Raw genomic sequence first — 16,797 nt, forward strand, 5'->3', positions numbered from 1 at the left:
TACAGTACCGTACTGATAAGCTCATTGCATTTTATATAATTTCTTATTGTTATCCATCAGATAGACTTAGTTTCTTTATTATTTGTTCTTAATGTGTTTTTACTTACATTACATCTTAAGCTTGGAAGAGTCGAAGCAAATAAATCCATACTAGAATGTTATACTTGATCAATCCAGGAATGTATACCTACTTTTGGCCCACCCTGTATATTAAAATGCTAGATTTATATGATTGTGATCAAGAGAAGTTTATATGTTTGTGGCTAACTGTTTTGACAGTGCTATCTCGGAAACCACAAGCTGTAGAAAGATGCCGCTTTCACTGATCGATTTCAAATTTTGTGTAGGTTGTTTAGTTCCAATTGAATATTCTTAAAAAAATGGTCGTTATTTCTTTATTACATTTTTTAGGGGTACACTGAAAGTGTTGAAATTTTTAAAAAGTAAACATCGTATCCTACGAGTTATACTTTCCAACGCCACACATTTGTATACGGGGTTAGTATATCTGTCTGACGTTCGTTTCATGGCCAAATGGTAATGAAAACCGAAGGATACCCATTTCTCCAGTCTAAGATGTATCTTTATTGTTTGGAATGTTTTGCCCAATAAACACCATATATCGCTGACACTATAATTAATTTTGTGTGTAATGTATTTGCTTATTACATACTGCATGCAAGAAGATAGAAAACACTGATCATACATGAATTAAAAACTTCAACCGGAAGTATTGAAAAAATAATCGAAAAAATCTCCCCTTTGTGGTACCGCTTGCCGATTTTTATCAAGACATCTTTCACTTGTGTCTGTAAAAGTACACGTACAAATGTACAGTGACGACATGGAGATTCATGCTTATATGTGAATGATGCGCTGTGTAGAGAGCGCAGGTTCGTCTAGTAGTAAATAAAAATTCTTGTACCTTAAAACGTTCAAAAGACACAAAATCTTGTTTTGTCTTCGAGGCATTCCTCATGTTTACAGAACAACTTATTGCTATATATGATATTAGTGTGAAATTCCCTGCTTGTCCATCTTATGTGGTGGAATAGTTTAAGGTCATTATTTGAACGTCACTTCAGAATCGTCAATTGAGAGTTGATATTTGTGATCTTAAGGAAATGTACATATTAAGGACTTTTCATTATCCATAAATTAGAGAGAGAAGGGAATCTGAATATCGAATTCCTAACTTATGACAGTACTTGTATTCTATAGGATGAGCAAGCAGAGAATAGGTATCATATCTTTTATGTAGCAACGAGTTTTCTTTCGGTGCGCTGGGGAATGGTGGGTCATGTGGTACATGACCTTAGGCTAGAATTTGCTCAGGATATCAAATCTGAAATCAGATTTCAAGTATCTTTATTTGGTGAGAAATTATGGACAACGACAGTTGATGTTTACCTGTTACACAATGTGCTCCACATGTGACACAGGGTGACGTTGTTGAGTTGAGTTGATTTTGAGTTTAACGTCCCGTTGAGCAGCGATGCTATATGAGACGTGGACCTACTGATTAACGTGGAATCCGAACCACATGAGGTCCCACCGGGAATCGAACTCTGGTCTCCCACGCCAACAGGGTGACGTTGTGAATGACGCTGATTGAAATCGGCTTCCACTGCACGGGCACTTCTTCCACCTCACAGTTTGACGATCTGGATGCGTCCTCAATTGTTAACGGCATGGTTCACCACCTGCAAAGAAAGATAATCACCAAATAAAGAGGAATAACTTCTCACCAAATAAAGATTTGACATCCTGAGCAAATTCTAGCGTAAGGTCATGTATCACATGACCCACCTATTATTTGAAACGAAAAAATGAAATTCAAGATGGCGGCCATCCGCGAACCATCATCCAAAAGGTGTGCCCCTAGCCCTATTGTACATTTCCTACATCAATATAAATACATCTGTACGGATTTTAAAAGGATGGTAAGGGACTTTTCAAACACCTTATATATATATATATAGTTTTATTATATTCAAATGTAGGGTCTCTAATAAGTTGTCTGATTTTAAGGTTATGTTGATAGTAATAGTATACAGGGTGCAAATTGGCGGGGGGGGATGCCAGGGATTTCCCCCCCTGACAAAAATCTTTCCCACCCTGGAGAAGAAAAATTTTATCCCTGGCAGGGATAACTTTTTTCCCATCTGGAGTATTTTTAAATGGACATAAAGATAAGATAGAAAAAGGGAACAATTCTTACTTTGCGTAGCTAACCTAAATATTACTTGAGTGAAAATTTATGAAAGACTAGCAGCGTTCACCCCGCTTCGCTGCGGTCACCCCGGAACGCAATAAACTTTGTTACTTAGATAATTTTTACTTTTTCGCTTTCAAGTGATATGATAAAAACCATAGAAGATTGCAGTAAATCTTAACATTATATCGCCTGTCATTTATGTTAACCCGCCCCGCTTCGCTGCGGTCATCCCGGTGCTGGCATATTGTAAAAGTGTCTGTAAAAATAAGCAAATCAATTAAAAAATTTTAAACAGAAGATTCAAGCTATTTTCCGCTGTATATCGCCTGTCATTTATGTTAACCCGCCGAGTGACACGGTCATGCGGGTTGCATATAAATACGTTTATTTTTACCTATGATGAACTAATAACAAAGGATTTGTACGTTATGGACACTTGAATGGTCAATTATCTCAAGACACTGGTAATTAAAAATTAAAGTGATATGATAAAAACCATCTAGGGTCCAAATCCTAATAACCCCCCAAAAATGAAAGAAATTGGTTCAGCCGTATTAGCGTGATGAGCGGACAAAGGATTTTGTACGTTCTCTTTTATATATATAGAATCTCACATTTCAACTGTTTTGTACTTGTACTTGTTAGTGTATATATATATATATATATATATATATATGTGTGTGTGTGTGTGTGTGTGGGAGGACTGGGTGCGCATATGGGTGAAATTCATCCCCCCCTGGGAAAATTTTTCAATTCGCACACTGATAGTATATATCGAATGTTGTTCAGGTATTGTGATCGTTCTTAAAGCATAGTTCCAAAAAAGTTACGGTAATTAATTTGTTATTTTAAGTTTAAAATTCTTTTTCAGCACCGAGCCTATATGAGATGTGGACCTACAGCTTAACCTGAAATCGTATGCAAATAAACTCTCACCGTAAGTCGAACCCGGATTTCCCGGTAACAACTTAGCTACGATTGTGAATACATAAATAAAACAAGAAATCCTTCGTAATTCCTTTTGTAGGTAGATCTTCTGGACGTGGACAACGTGGCATTGACAACACCTGCTTCGAAACTGAACGTTGATCAAAAGGAATTGGTGGATGTTGCTCGAGCGGCTGCATCTGCGCTTTGGTCTTTGTCTCTCTCCAAAAAGAACAAGTTGGCCATCAAAAATGCCGGCGGTATTCGGCTTCTCGCAAGGTTGCTCAAATCATCTCACGTGGAAGTTGTTATGCCTATTGTTGGAGTGATTCAAGAATGTGCTTCGGAGGTAAGTGTATTGATATATTCTTTTGTAGATTGTAACCTAGAGGTATGGACTTATTTAAGTTACAGGTGTGGAACATTGGCCATCCAACACACACACTGAGCAATAATCAGGACAGAATGTACGTGAGAGATTATATGTACTGTAATACTTCTGCAGCGTCTTCATTACTTTAATGTTAATCACCCCTTAATGTCCTTATAGTGAAAGTACTTACTTACAAGACTTTACACCACATAATAGCATTTCCTCAATTGGGTCCTTTGACATAGCTTTATTCATCAGCCCTAATTACACTAATTATTATTCAGTTATTGTAAACTACAGAAAAAGCTCTTGTATCTACTAATTTTAATAATTAAGAACGCAATAAACTTTAATAGAAACTACGAGCTTAACGTATAGTCAGAAACAGTATTAAGTATAAGTTGGAGCTATAAAAAATGATAACTCCAACTTATATTTAATACTGTTTCTGACTGTACAAATACGAGGAGCGTCCAATAAGTTATCTACCTAGACAAGAAGAAAGGAGTGGAGCATAATGACGTCTGACGTGCACACCAAGGTCACTGTGGGGAACCCCGCTGCGCAATTTGAGATCAGTCGGAGAAACGCAGTGGCCGCAGTGTTTGTGTTACACCGCGTAGCGAATGTTTGTGTTACACCCGAACATTGAAGAAGGACCAGGATAAATTCCTGGCTTAACTGGTTACAGAGGACGAAACCTGGATAGACCATTGGGATCCTGAGTGCAAGCAGGAGTCCATGCAGTGGAAAAACCAACAGGTTGTTTCCAACACCAACAACAAGATCGAACAGACTGTTTCCCAGTGCTTTGCAGGCCATGCTAAAGACTATTTCTTTTTCTCTGGGATTTCTTCGCTGCTCACTAAGTGACGACGGTGCATAGACCTCCATGGGGACTACATTTAAAACAGTGATGACCAGGTGAGTCCATCTGCATTTCTCCCTGTCTAGGTAGATAACTTATTGGACGCTCCTCGTAACAACCCGAATATCAAATTATTTCACAGATTAACTTAACATTTCGGTTCAATCCCAGAAATATAACACTTCCAGCCAAACGATACTAAACAACAACTATATAATTTCCAACAACCACCCTGTCTTCAAAAAAGAAAAACTTGAAACTTTTGTTGTTGTTGTTGTTATTTGACATAGCTTTTTTTTTTTTTTTTTTTTTTTAACCGTATCTAACACTTCGCCGAGCTTAGTTACAGAAATAACATAATTTTCTTTCGGCTTCACAAACTTTTGTTTCCAAACATTTTTATCTCCTTCATCAGAGTGTCTACTGATACTGGAAACACTTGAATTATACTGGAATTTAATTTTGATACTGGAAATACTGGAATTTTTATCTACATACTGGAAAAATCATAAAACTGGTAATTTGTGAACAATACTTTTTTGTAATTGTTTTAATAGTCTTAGAAACAATCTTGTATCCATTGAGATTGTAACTTTTTCCAGAGCAAGAGTTGTATTAATTTTGTAATTAAACATTTAAAGCAATGGGTAGAGTGGAGGGCTGTGAGGGGAATTGGGAGGCCCTATAAAAATGTTAAAAAGTCATTGTATTAAAAAAAATCAAGGTTAACTAAATTTATTAACAATAAAATATTCTTTTGATGGTAAAACAATTACAAACCTGAAATCAAGAGTGTGATTATTCCTAAAGAACTTTTTAAAAAAAGTCATTGTATTAGGTACAAGAATTTTGCTGATGGTTATACTGAATATACTGGAATTTTGAAATTAAAACTCAGTAGACACCCTGTTCATGTATAAGTAGTTATCTTTGCTTTGCTCGTGGCATTTCAGGATTCATTCCGTACGTTGCATTTACTTAGTTGTACGTATCCGTTGTTTTACACTTTTATCTCCTATCCGTTTTTATCTTTGTTACCTTGCCACTAAAGACGGAATCAGCTTGGCGTTCCGAAACGCTTGAAAAATATTTTAGGCTTCCCAAGGGAGGATTCAGTAGTAAGTAACCATTTTTTTGTTAAGATCGGAAAGTACTTTGAAACTGAAGAAATGAAGGAGAAACGGTAATTTATTTCAGACGTGAAGGATGCATTGGATTTTATACGTTAACAGCAATCTGAGCAAACAGGTTCAGAGAATATTGCTATTGTAGGTAAAAGTGGACTTGACAGTTATGACTGAGACTCTGAGTTTTATTCCTGGTCATAAAATTTTTTTGGTGTTGACTCAATGTCCTGAGGCAATAACTAATTGAGACATAGTGAACTCCATGTAGGAATCCAAAGAAGACGGCGACTGGAGTCAGTATTGTAGCCATGTATTTCTCAATTAACAAATCATCTGACCGAACAGAACTCTTAAAAGGGCTGTAGCTGCAGCGAGTTTGGCAGTACTACACTAATATAGTTGCGTCTGCACTCTATAGAACTTTCATTTCACCTGGTCAGGGAAAATGGTGCAGGTTAGGGAAACTCAGAGAAAAAGACCGGAATCAGGGAGAGTGAGGGAAATTTTATAAAATATATTTTTTCTAACGTTAATTGTACGCCAATGTCAGCTTAGTCAACCATTAATAATCACAGTATGGAACGTTGCTCAAATTTTTATGGGTGGTAAGTGGAATGTACGTATGAGCAATTGGCAGTGGCGTATTTAGGGGGGGGGGCTTCCGGGCTTAAGCCCCCCCTCCGAAATCTTACTTACTATAGTAAAGTATATGAAATATCTTGCAGAATTTTCACATTTTCAGGCAAACCCCCCCCGAAAGTTAGCAAAGCCCCACCGAAACAAAATCGTAAGTACGCCACTGGCAATTGGTTACTATTTGTCTCTATAGAATAAATGTTCTCATATATAAATATTCACCATTATTTATTCCTTATTTATATGGGAACGTCATCCGACATCTGTCAGGGAAATAGATTTCTCCAAATCAGTAGAAACCCTGAACTTTGATCCTTCGAAATAGTGACCAATACTCGATCGGAAAAGTGTAAAAACCTTTTCGGGCCAGCCATTCTGAGTAAAATTTTCCTTATTCATACTAGGTAAATGCTGGAATGGTACTTTACATAAAGGTCACAGTACGCTTCGCCAGTTCCCCATAGATATTGTGCTCGCCGAGGAACGCCATCCCTTATACTTGACTGACTAAAAATTATAATTCCTAATTTGAAATAGTAACCCTCAGTAGCGTACGCAGAATTTCATCAAAGGGGAAAGGTTCAACCTCCCAACTTCGTGTTATTTCAGGTATCTGTATATATATATTTTAATATGGTAAATGTTTTAACACACGAAGAGTGAAAAAGTGACTGACTGGGCCGGGACTCGGACCCGGGACCTCCGGTGTACCGTGCAGATGCGGTAACCACTACATCAGCCAGTCCGCTTCGCAGAACAGCCACTCCCTGTCGAGATCGGTGCACTCTCTCATTTTGGTATATATATATATATATATATGAAATCACAACCGTCATAAGGTACTCGGTATGTGGATACAGGATTGTCCAATAGCTGCAGGGGGCTGTGGTATAACCCATGTGGTCCGAGATTAGAGCACCGACCTTGAGAGTGAGAGAGAGAGTAGCTGTTCTGCGATGCGGACTTGATGACGTAGTGGTTAACGCATCGACACGGTATGCCGGAGAGGGTGGAGAAAGTGTCTTTACAGAAGTTGCACCTATAGAGGATCTGTTATGTAAAAATATGGGTTGTTTTCTCCTTTCATTATTTATATGGTAAATTTGTATTTTTGCATAATATCTTGCTCAAGGAGGAGGGGGTGGTGGTGGTAAATCCGCGACCTTTCGTCTCGTTGCGTAGGCCAGTGGTAACTCTGCTGTTCGTTTGTAGTGTGCACACTTTGAAAATGTTTCCCTTTTAACTTTCGGGATTTGTAAAGAACATAGAAGACAAACTAAATTCTACGAATAAAGATGTCTCTAGAATTGCTTATGAGATAACAAATGAGTTTTATTTGAATTTCACATTGTGAGTGTATAGTAGACTTGCAAACTATAGAGTGAAATATAGTAAATAGAACTGATAGAATTATCAGTTCCAGTTTGTTATTGTTTTTGCTCTTTGAGAAGCAGTTAAAACCAAAATCGATTTCTAGAACTTCCGCTTTCAATGAAGGTGTTCAAGTCGACATTGAACCTATTCGAATTCATATCAAAAGTCCCTTTCTCGCTATATATTAAAGATTTTGTTTCATATGGTATTTTAACCACTTCCGGTTTAAGTTAGATGATAAGGGTAAAGAAACAGTCTATTTTTGATATGCTGAATCCACACCTGAAACCAATTTCTCGCTATCTTTCACCGTGTTTGTTCTGTAGCGATAAGCTTTGAAACCGAAAATGCTAGTTTTCTGCCACTTCCGGCCGGAATGGAGAGACAAGGACGGAGATGTAACTTATTCTTAGGACATATATATATATATTAATGGAAGGAGGAGACAACCGATTTTTACTCTGTTGTTGCGAATTCAGTTATTCGTTCTTTCATTAATACATATGAAATTACAACCGTCAAAAGGTGTTCTTAATATATGAACACTAGATTCTCGAAGCACAGCAGCTAGTCTGTGGCACAAGCCATGTGGTCTGAATGGAGACCACTGGCTTAGCGGACAGGGTGGCGTAATGGTTAACGCATCGGCATGGTAAGCCAGAGATCCCAGGCTCGACTCTCAGTCCAGTCAATCATTTTCCACTCTGTGTGTTATTCTTAGGACGTTGAATCCATACCAGAAAACCGTTTGTAACTATCTCTCTACCTGTCTACAGATAGACGGACTGACATACTTATGCGTAGCGTGGTCTAGAAACCTAAAGTGTTTTAGGAAATCCACTTCATCATGTTCTTCATGTATGAAGTTGCTTACCAGTCTTTGTCACTTTTAATGATTTCTATAGTCATTCGAATGTCTAGGCATTGATCTTTTCAAACAGTTCCGTTCATATTCTCCGTATTTTTCTTTCAAGTTTGAATATAACAAAGTGACCTGAATATTCATTTTCTCTTAACTTTCAGTTAATTCTTTCTATCATTCAGAAACTCAGACACGTTTATAGCCTCGTCAGCTGATTCTTTTTTAGAAATAGAAAAACTTCAGACTTGAGAGAAGCACTAACCATAGTGCTTCAAGAAATGTTGAAACACACACTAAATATACTTGAGGAAGACAAATCAAATTATTATCTTACAAAAGGCCGCGTAGAACATTCGTATGACATACGTTACTTCCTGTCATGTAAAGTTTTTCGGCAAATTTTTACTGACCTCTCATCTGTTTGTTTCAAGGTGAGAAAGGTGAAGTCAGAATTCTTACCGATCTAGAAATCCTGAAGAATTCAGGGAATTCAAATCATGGAAAACTAGAGAATTTTAAATACGGATATTTTTTTAGAATAGTTTTGAATTATAGGTCTCCTGGATTTCTCTTTTTACCTCATCTGGCTTGGATAGAGGATACTTTATAAAATCAATTAATTTGATTTGTAAAACATCTCAGTTTACATACACACTATTAACACGTACATGCATAGTAGATAAGAAACCCCTGATCTGCAACTGTATAGTTGTCTTTGTACATTATATATAGATCTGGAAAATACTTTATGACGTAGAAAAGTCAGGGAATTCGTGCTCGCCAAATAAGTGGAAACCCTGTGAAGTGTGTGCAGATCAATTTGGAGAGAAGGGACACAATTGCAAAAACTACTATACAACTTACTCTACCCCGCATATAGCTGGATTCATCCTATGGTTTTGTGACCTTCATACTTAGTTATTGGTGAACAGTAGAGTATGCTTCCCTTATTGCAGTACAGAATTTTACACTTTTATAAGATTAAAAAAAAAAAAAAAAAAAAATTAATTGAAAGTGGACACTCACTTTTTATTGACCCATTCCACAGCTAGGTTGCTGTTTTATTTTACTGTTATATCTGTGAGGGGTTGTACGTGTTTTGTTTTTATGAGCAACTTCATTTTGTAAGTGCATTCTCTCCAGTAATATTGCCGTATGTATGGACATGTGGACATTTTATTCATGCTGTTTTAAAACAAAAAATTAGGGTGGTACAGTGATTCAATGGTAGAGCGTTTTCTCTGGTGTATGAGGTCCCTGGTTCGATTCGCTTCCAAATAAATTTGTAGTGCACAACATTGTGTCCGTGAGTTCCATGCATTAACATACTTGCACGTATTCATGCGTATTAATATAAAATTTTATAATACTCTCCCATGCTCATGTACACAAATTAATAAATTTAATATTCTTACATTTGCGTAAGAATATATGTAATTCTTCGTGATATTGCACAATACATATTATCACCATAATTTCAGAACAAACTCTTGTTGTAGTTTGAATAATACACAAAAATATAAATTTCAAAATATATATTTTGTATCACACAATTTTTTCTTGCACGTAATATCTATGTATCTATCTATCTATCTATATCTATATCTATATCTAAATCTATCTATATCTATCTGTCTATCTATCTATTATCTCTCTCTCTCTCTCTCTCTCTCTCTCTCTCTCTCTCTCTATATATATATATATATATATATATATATATATATATATATATATATATATATATATATATATATATGTGTGTGTGTGTGTGTGTATGTGTGTGTTCAGCATTACCATTCCCCTGATATTACCACGAAAATACTGCACGACACGAATAGTCCGAAAACTGTACACGGAAAATACTTGATATAATGTAGAGATGATGATTTCTATAATTTGCATCATTTGTAAATATTTATCTCAGTATTCTTGATTCACAGGTAGGGGTAACAAAGGCCATAGTGCTTAAACTTCATAATTTTAAGTATTTTGCATTTACTTTTTTATCTTTTATTTATTTATTTTTGATGAGCTTATTGTATCCTGTTAGATCAACATCGTAACAAGTAGTAATTATGTATCGTTGTCTGTCCACCACTACGCATTCTAGGATACAACAATAAATAGTTCTGCATTTTTATTGGAAATATTAGCATTACTGTTGTTAGATAATATTCACTTTCATTTAAAAATTATAGTCTTTGGACTGCTAATAAATAAAATTAACAGTGCAGTATTTTTGAGAAAATAATTTCATTTCCGGAACTGGAAGAGGAGTTTTGATTCCGAAATGCTTTCCTTTCTGGTAAGAATAGGACTGAAAACAAACACTGGTTGAGGACAAAACCACATATTGAACATTCTTTTCTTGTTCACTCTGCAGCTACCGTGTTTAATGGAAGGAAAAAATTATTTTAAGATTAACAATCACAGTGAGAGTCAATTCCCTCAATATTCATGGGATTAAATCAGTTGCATCATTTCTTTACATTGAACATAAAATGGTGTTTTCTCTATTGTTTGACTTAACTTTTTTGTGTGTAATCTATAATCCATTTGTGTTGTGTTCTTTATCAGCCGTCGTACCAACTTGCAATCGAGACAGAAGGGATGATTGAAGATCTCGTTGGAAACTTGACTGGAGAGAATAAGGAACTTCAAAAGCTTTGTGCAAAGGCAATATTTAGGGTAAGGAAGCATAATTTTTCACCTTTTAACCTCTTTAACTTTATTAATTAGATCTTTATTTTCACTTTCCACTTTATCAGGAAATGTTTATTGTTTGCTGAGGATTGTAAGTATAATGAAAAGTTGCTAACGAAGGACATTTTTAAAATGGAGAACGTACGCTTAGTGTTCTGTAGATAATGAAGAACAGTACTGCTTGATTTTGATTTCTACGCTAAAACCATCTTGAAAGATACTTTAAAAATAGTTAATTATATGATAATTTAGAAGTAAACGTTTTTATTGTAGTACCAATCTTAGATTTTATTTTCAAGTTAAATCTGATTCTCATTGTAGTTTATGAAATAAGAAAATACGGAATTAATTTCACTTGTAAACAGCTGTATCTGAAAAATTTGATCACGATGTAAACTCTGTTATACAATCATGTCTGTGAATTTGTCTTATGCGCTTATGACAGGTCTACGTACATAATTGAACTTATTCCGAAAAGGTGACACAGACATACTTCTTTCTTTCTAAATTCCGAAATTTCGTTCTGGAACTTCTGGAACCAGGAGTCGGAATACTTTTATTACTGCACGTGGCTTTACGTTATGTCTACGAACTTTTAGCTTATCAACCTCAGCAAAGATCCTGATATAAAATATTAGGTAATTTCAAGAAAGGGGAGTTCCGACAGATCCGGGAGTTGATGCAGTTTAGATAGTTCATGGAGTTATTTCAGCACAGCAAAAAGTTATATACTCTTCAAGTTTAACACCGCCAAAACAGTGGGTGTTCGGCATAACCACTATCGGCCTTACGCAGAGTCGTTTTGACGTATGATTAGCGTCATACTACAGACCTGACTACTGTAGGATACATATGTTAGTCGAACTCTTTAGTATGGCATTAATCACGCGTCAGAACGACTCTGCATAAGGCCCTATATGACTAGTAAAGGACTACTAATCATTAGTACTCTGTCTCCGAGGTAATAATTCACCACCAACAAGAACTATATCAGGGTTGGAACTGAGCAGTAATTAAAAGCATTTAATTGGAAGTTTCATCCTCATCAGAACTTACTAGGTATGTGTCAGAGAAATCTGTTTGTGCTAGGCTTTCCAAGTGCATGAGACGATTCACTAATAGACACATAAACTCACGTTCACAATGAAACTACACCCCTAAATTAGAACCTTAGAAATAATCTCATATTTCAACATTATTATTTTTTCTGTAGTCATTTTCGGAAGTAAGAACAGAGAAAATGTGTTGATAACTTTTTCTTTTTCTTTTTTCTTTTTTTCTTTCTTTCTTTCTTTTTTTTTTTTTTTTAACCTAATCGGTAGTGAATAGTTTCTCTGTTCCACAAAACTTTTGATTATTTTATAGCGCTGCAATTTAGTATATTATACTTTTCTAATGGAAAATAAGTAAATTGTTCCCTACCTATTTACAGTGTGCAGAAGCTAAAGGCACAAGAGATTTGGTGCGACAACATGGGGGTCTAGAACCGCTTGTTAATATTTTGAAAGACGGCAGCAACAAAAACAACAAGCGTCTGATAGCAGCAGCTACAGGAGCCGTTTGGAAATGTGCTATTAGCCCTGAAAACGTTCAGTTATTGCAGGGTCTGGGCGCCGTTGGAATTCTTTGTAGCATGTTGAGTGACACAGACGAGGAGGTAAATGCTAGCTTATAACTAAAAGAACTGAATTAGTAATTTTAAGTTAAGGTGAGGTAGGAAACCAGAACAAAGAAACTCCTAGAAGTGTGTAAACGAAAAATAAAATTGATGTAGATACGCGATTGTTCGCAAGAAAACTCATGGAACATTCCATTTTTAAAAAGTTAATTTTCGATCAACTTGTTGTTCTTTATCGTAACTACTAATTGTACGCGAAGAATCCATACTTTCATAATGAATATGAATACACACGTCAGTGTGTTCATTGTTGCTTATACGAGGTGTGTTAGAAAAGTAGTGACTGATCTTCTGTTAACCGTAAATTTTAGTATTTTTACAAATCAAGGTTATTCCCTTGAGCAGTAACGCAGAGATGGAGGCGTTGTTCCTGGTCGAGTACGCCTTTCTGGATATTACCCAAAATACTAAATAATGACACCCTCAAGGTGGTTTCTGAGCAAAGGGAATAAAAAGAAGTAATGACTGAGATCCGGCAAATAGGGAGACTGAGAAACCACAGGAATGTTTTTTTCTGTAAAAATTCGCAAGATTCATTGGAACAATCTTGGCACACATTTTTTTCATATCGAAATCCTGTGTTAAAAATTGATGTACGGTAAAAACAAAAAAATGAAATGAAATCTTTGAGTTTTAACTAACTAATTCTATGGCATATGGAACCAGGAAGTTCAATGCCGCGTTCAAAAAAGCTCTTCACTGACTTATATCCTCAGCCAATTGGATCCAGTTTCTACTTTGTATTCCTATCTCTGCGAGATCCATCTTAATATTGTCCTCCCATCTGCGCCTAGATCTTCCTAATGGTCGTTTTCCGATTGATCTTCCAGTCAAGACTTTGAAAGCATTTCTACTTTCTTCCATTTTAGCTACATGACCTGCCCACCTAAGCCTCCTAGACTTGACGACCCTAACAATGTTGGGTAAACCATATAAATTATGTAGTTCCTCGTTATGAAGTTTCCGCCGCTCCCTATTCCCGTTCCTCTTGGGTCCGAATATTCGTCTCAGGATCTTGTTCTCAAATACTTTCAGTCTATGTTCTTCCTTCAGAGTAATGACCAGGTTTCGCAACCGTACAGAACAACAGGCATGATTATCATTTTATATATTTTAAGCTTCAAATTCCTCGACAGAATTCGCGACGACAAGAGATTTTGTACCGAATAGTAACACGAATTCCCTGCTTTTAATCGACATTTAATTTCTTCGTGAATATGATTCTCGTCTGTTAATATTGATCCTAAATATTTGAAAGTACCCACTTTATCAAAAGTATTATTTAATATTTTAACGCATCCATAATTTGCTGTATTCCGGTCCCGACTCACTTCCATGTATTTAGTTTTCTCTGCATTTACTTCTAAACCCATGTCTCTGCAAGCGTTTAATAAGATCTCTGCATTTCTTTCTCTTGTTCTCCTATCATCCCCTATTAAATTTACATCATGAGCATATGCCATAACCTGGTGAATACCGTTCAACTCTAGGCCCTGGTTGCTATCTTTGATTTTCTTTATTTAGTACACTAACCATTACTTTAGAATTTTGTGTGAGGATAGTGTGGCGTGTAAAAATGATGGATTGTATTTTCACTTTGTGGCTTGACATTTAATAGTAAACGTACATTCTGAGTGCTCATCCAACATGACGATGCGGATAGTGGTCATGAAGCAAATGATTCCGGATAGTTTCCAATTATTCACAAAACATACTAGCTATTTCCAGAATTGGTACAGTTTAAATATATCCGCTCAGCTTACATTTGCGATACTACTCTGCAACTTTGAATTTTTTTTTCCACGTCACCTGATTAAGCCAAGTTCACTATTGTTCGCAGAGGTAACGAATTGGATAGGATCGAATAATATAGAAAACTTATTACAGTAGCATATTTTTATACAGTACCAGGGCGTCTAAAAACCCCAATGTCCATGAATCTTCATTTCTTCTACTTCTAGAAGATATAGTGTTTCGAAATTAGTTGACGCCTCAAGATATAGCGAATCTTGCGGACTGGGAGTGACTAGTAAGGATTTGGCAGACAATTTACTAGTGCAAAATTTATTTAATTTTTTTTATAAATTTGGCAAATCCCTGTTAGAATTTCCTCTATTTTATTGATTTTATTCTAGTTTTCCATACTTTACTCGTAACTCTTCTCAGTTTCTGAGGGATCGGATAATTTTTATTTAGAAATTCTAAATTAAGAGACCACACCATCATTCCGAAAGTGCCGGAGTCTCCAAGGTCTCGGTAGGACACGGCGCGAAGTGAGATTTCCATAAAGCCACTGTCTTTGTGGAAATCTCTCTCAGGACACATACTACTCATGGGCTTGGAGATATTTATCTTAGACCACACATTTAGTAGGCCACCTATTTCGGTACATATGAAAGTATATTTGGCTGTGGATGGTCATATGTCTAAACTCGACCATTTATCTTTGTAGTTTTAGTGTCCTAGCTTATACTTTTGGTGCGCCGCTGTTTTCCCTTCTCTAACTAAACTCCTACTTTCTCTTCTCAAGCATTTTTGTTATATTTCAACCCCCCCCCCGTTTTGAATTCCATCCCTTATATACGAATCCTCAAACCTGAACAGTGTTTTCACCTCAGTAATTGTGTTTTCGATACGAAAGAAAAATCTCTTTGGACCTGGAAATTCTCATTTCTCTATACATTGTGCGAATATAACGACAAATGTGTGCACCTTGTGATACAAGGTGATAGTGATTTAAAGATAGTCAGTGAATGGAATAATAAATGGAATGACCCGATAAATGACGTAGTCACCGTGATATTAGTAACGAAACTTTGTTCTCTTAATCCCGGAAACGGGAAAAAAGTATAGATAAATACTTCTACAGACCGAATATGTGTCGTTTATGATTCATAAACATGATCTCATGTGTGTACATTTAAGTAAAATGAAGTTAAATGTATGACATCAAAAAGGCGCTTTGATAATACGTGTGACTTCACATATCGTCTGAAAGTACGAGCGAGGACTCGTTGGATATATATATATATATATATATATTAGTTTTTTTATATGAGATACAGACTCATTCTAACCACTATTTTGAGTGTTTTTTTATTTAATATTGTAGGAAGAATTACCTCTTATTTTATCAACATTTAAATATTAATTATTTTTTCTTTAGTCTATCTGTTATTAACGAATATATGTATCTAAATTGCTGTATTTCAATATAATATGTGGAATGATACATTTATATGTACACTTAGTTGCATGTTCATAACATTTCATGTTTAATTTTTCGTTAGATGTAATAAATGTCCACAAACTGTAGTTAGATGATGGTTTCTATAAAACTGATTCACCTATAACAATACATTGTCCTGTATGTATGTGTGTGTGCGTGAATGAGTAACAATTTAGTCTTAAGTGGTAGCATTTAATATTGATTTATGACGATAGTGTTTATAATAAGTGTGTAATAGCATGTTATATGTATTGGTGTATGACGGAGGTAATGAAAGATAACTAATTCTAAATTAGTCTAAATCGGTTCTGGGAGGAAAGCCAAAATAACAGGATGAGCCTGAATAACGACAGTCTTTTCAGGAATCTCAAAACTTCTATTTGTGGAAAATATGTACACCACTTTGATTTTTTTCTTTTCCTTGGCTAATTCAAATGTGTGTTTGGTCTATACCATGGATATTCAGATACTGGCTATTTAACATTTGGAAATAACAAGCAAACGATTAAATTAAAACTTCTCGTCATCTTAGCTGGGTTAGGGCAACTCCCACTTGTGCAATTGCTTGGATCCAGGTCGGGATAGTATGATGGAACATGTCTCTCTTCGGGATCACTTCAGAATTGATCCTCAAGTAATAACATTCGAATGTGAATCACCATTTTATTAACTATTCAGGTTTCTTTACAATAATTTTATAATTATCCAGTAATCTTTTATCTCCAGTTCCTTCTTCCTTTCCTCTTCCTCTTTTCATCCTTTCTCCTACCTTCTCTTCTTTCTTACTCTTTCTTTTCCTCTT

General features: G+C 35.8%; 1 protein-coding gene across 3 annotated transcripts in view; it reads left to right on the forward strand.

Moving 5' to 3' along the window:
- gudu (Armadillo repeat-containing protein gudu) overlaps positions 1–16,797 on the forward strand; it is a 71,677-nt gene that overhangs the window by 25,070 nt on the left and 29,810 nt on the right. For all 3 annotated transcript variants that reach the window (XM_081754372.1, XM_081754375.1, XM_081754373.1), the window contains exons 5-7: positions 3,246–3,494; positions 10,963–11,073; positions 12,521–12,745. In XM_081754372.1, coding sequence (XP_081610498.1) covers positions 3,246–3,494; positions 10,963–11,073; positions 12,521–12,745 — 585 coding nt within the window. The remainder of the gene's footprint in view (positions 1–3,245; positions 3,495–10,962; positions 11,074–12,520; positions 12,746–16,797) is intronic.

The sequence above is a fragment of the Thermobia domestica genome, chromosome 1 (genome assembly GCF_964235325.1).
Source record: "Thermobia domestica chromosome 1, izTheDome1.hap1.1, whole genome shotgun sequence".
In the NCBI taxonomy this organism is placed as follows: domain Eukaryota; kingdom Metazoa; phylum Arthropoda; class Insecta; order Zygentoma; family Lepismatidae; genus Thermobia; species Thermobia domestica.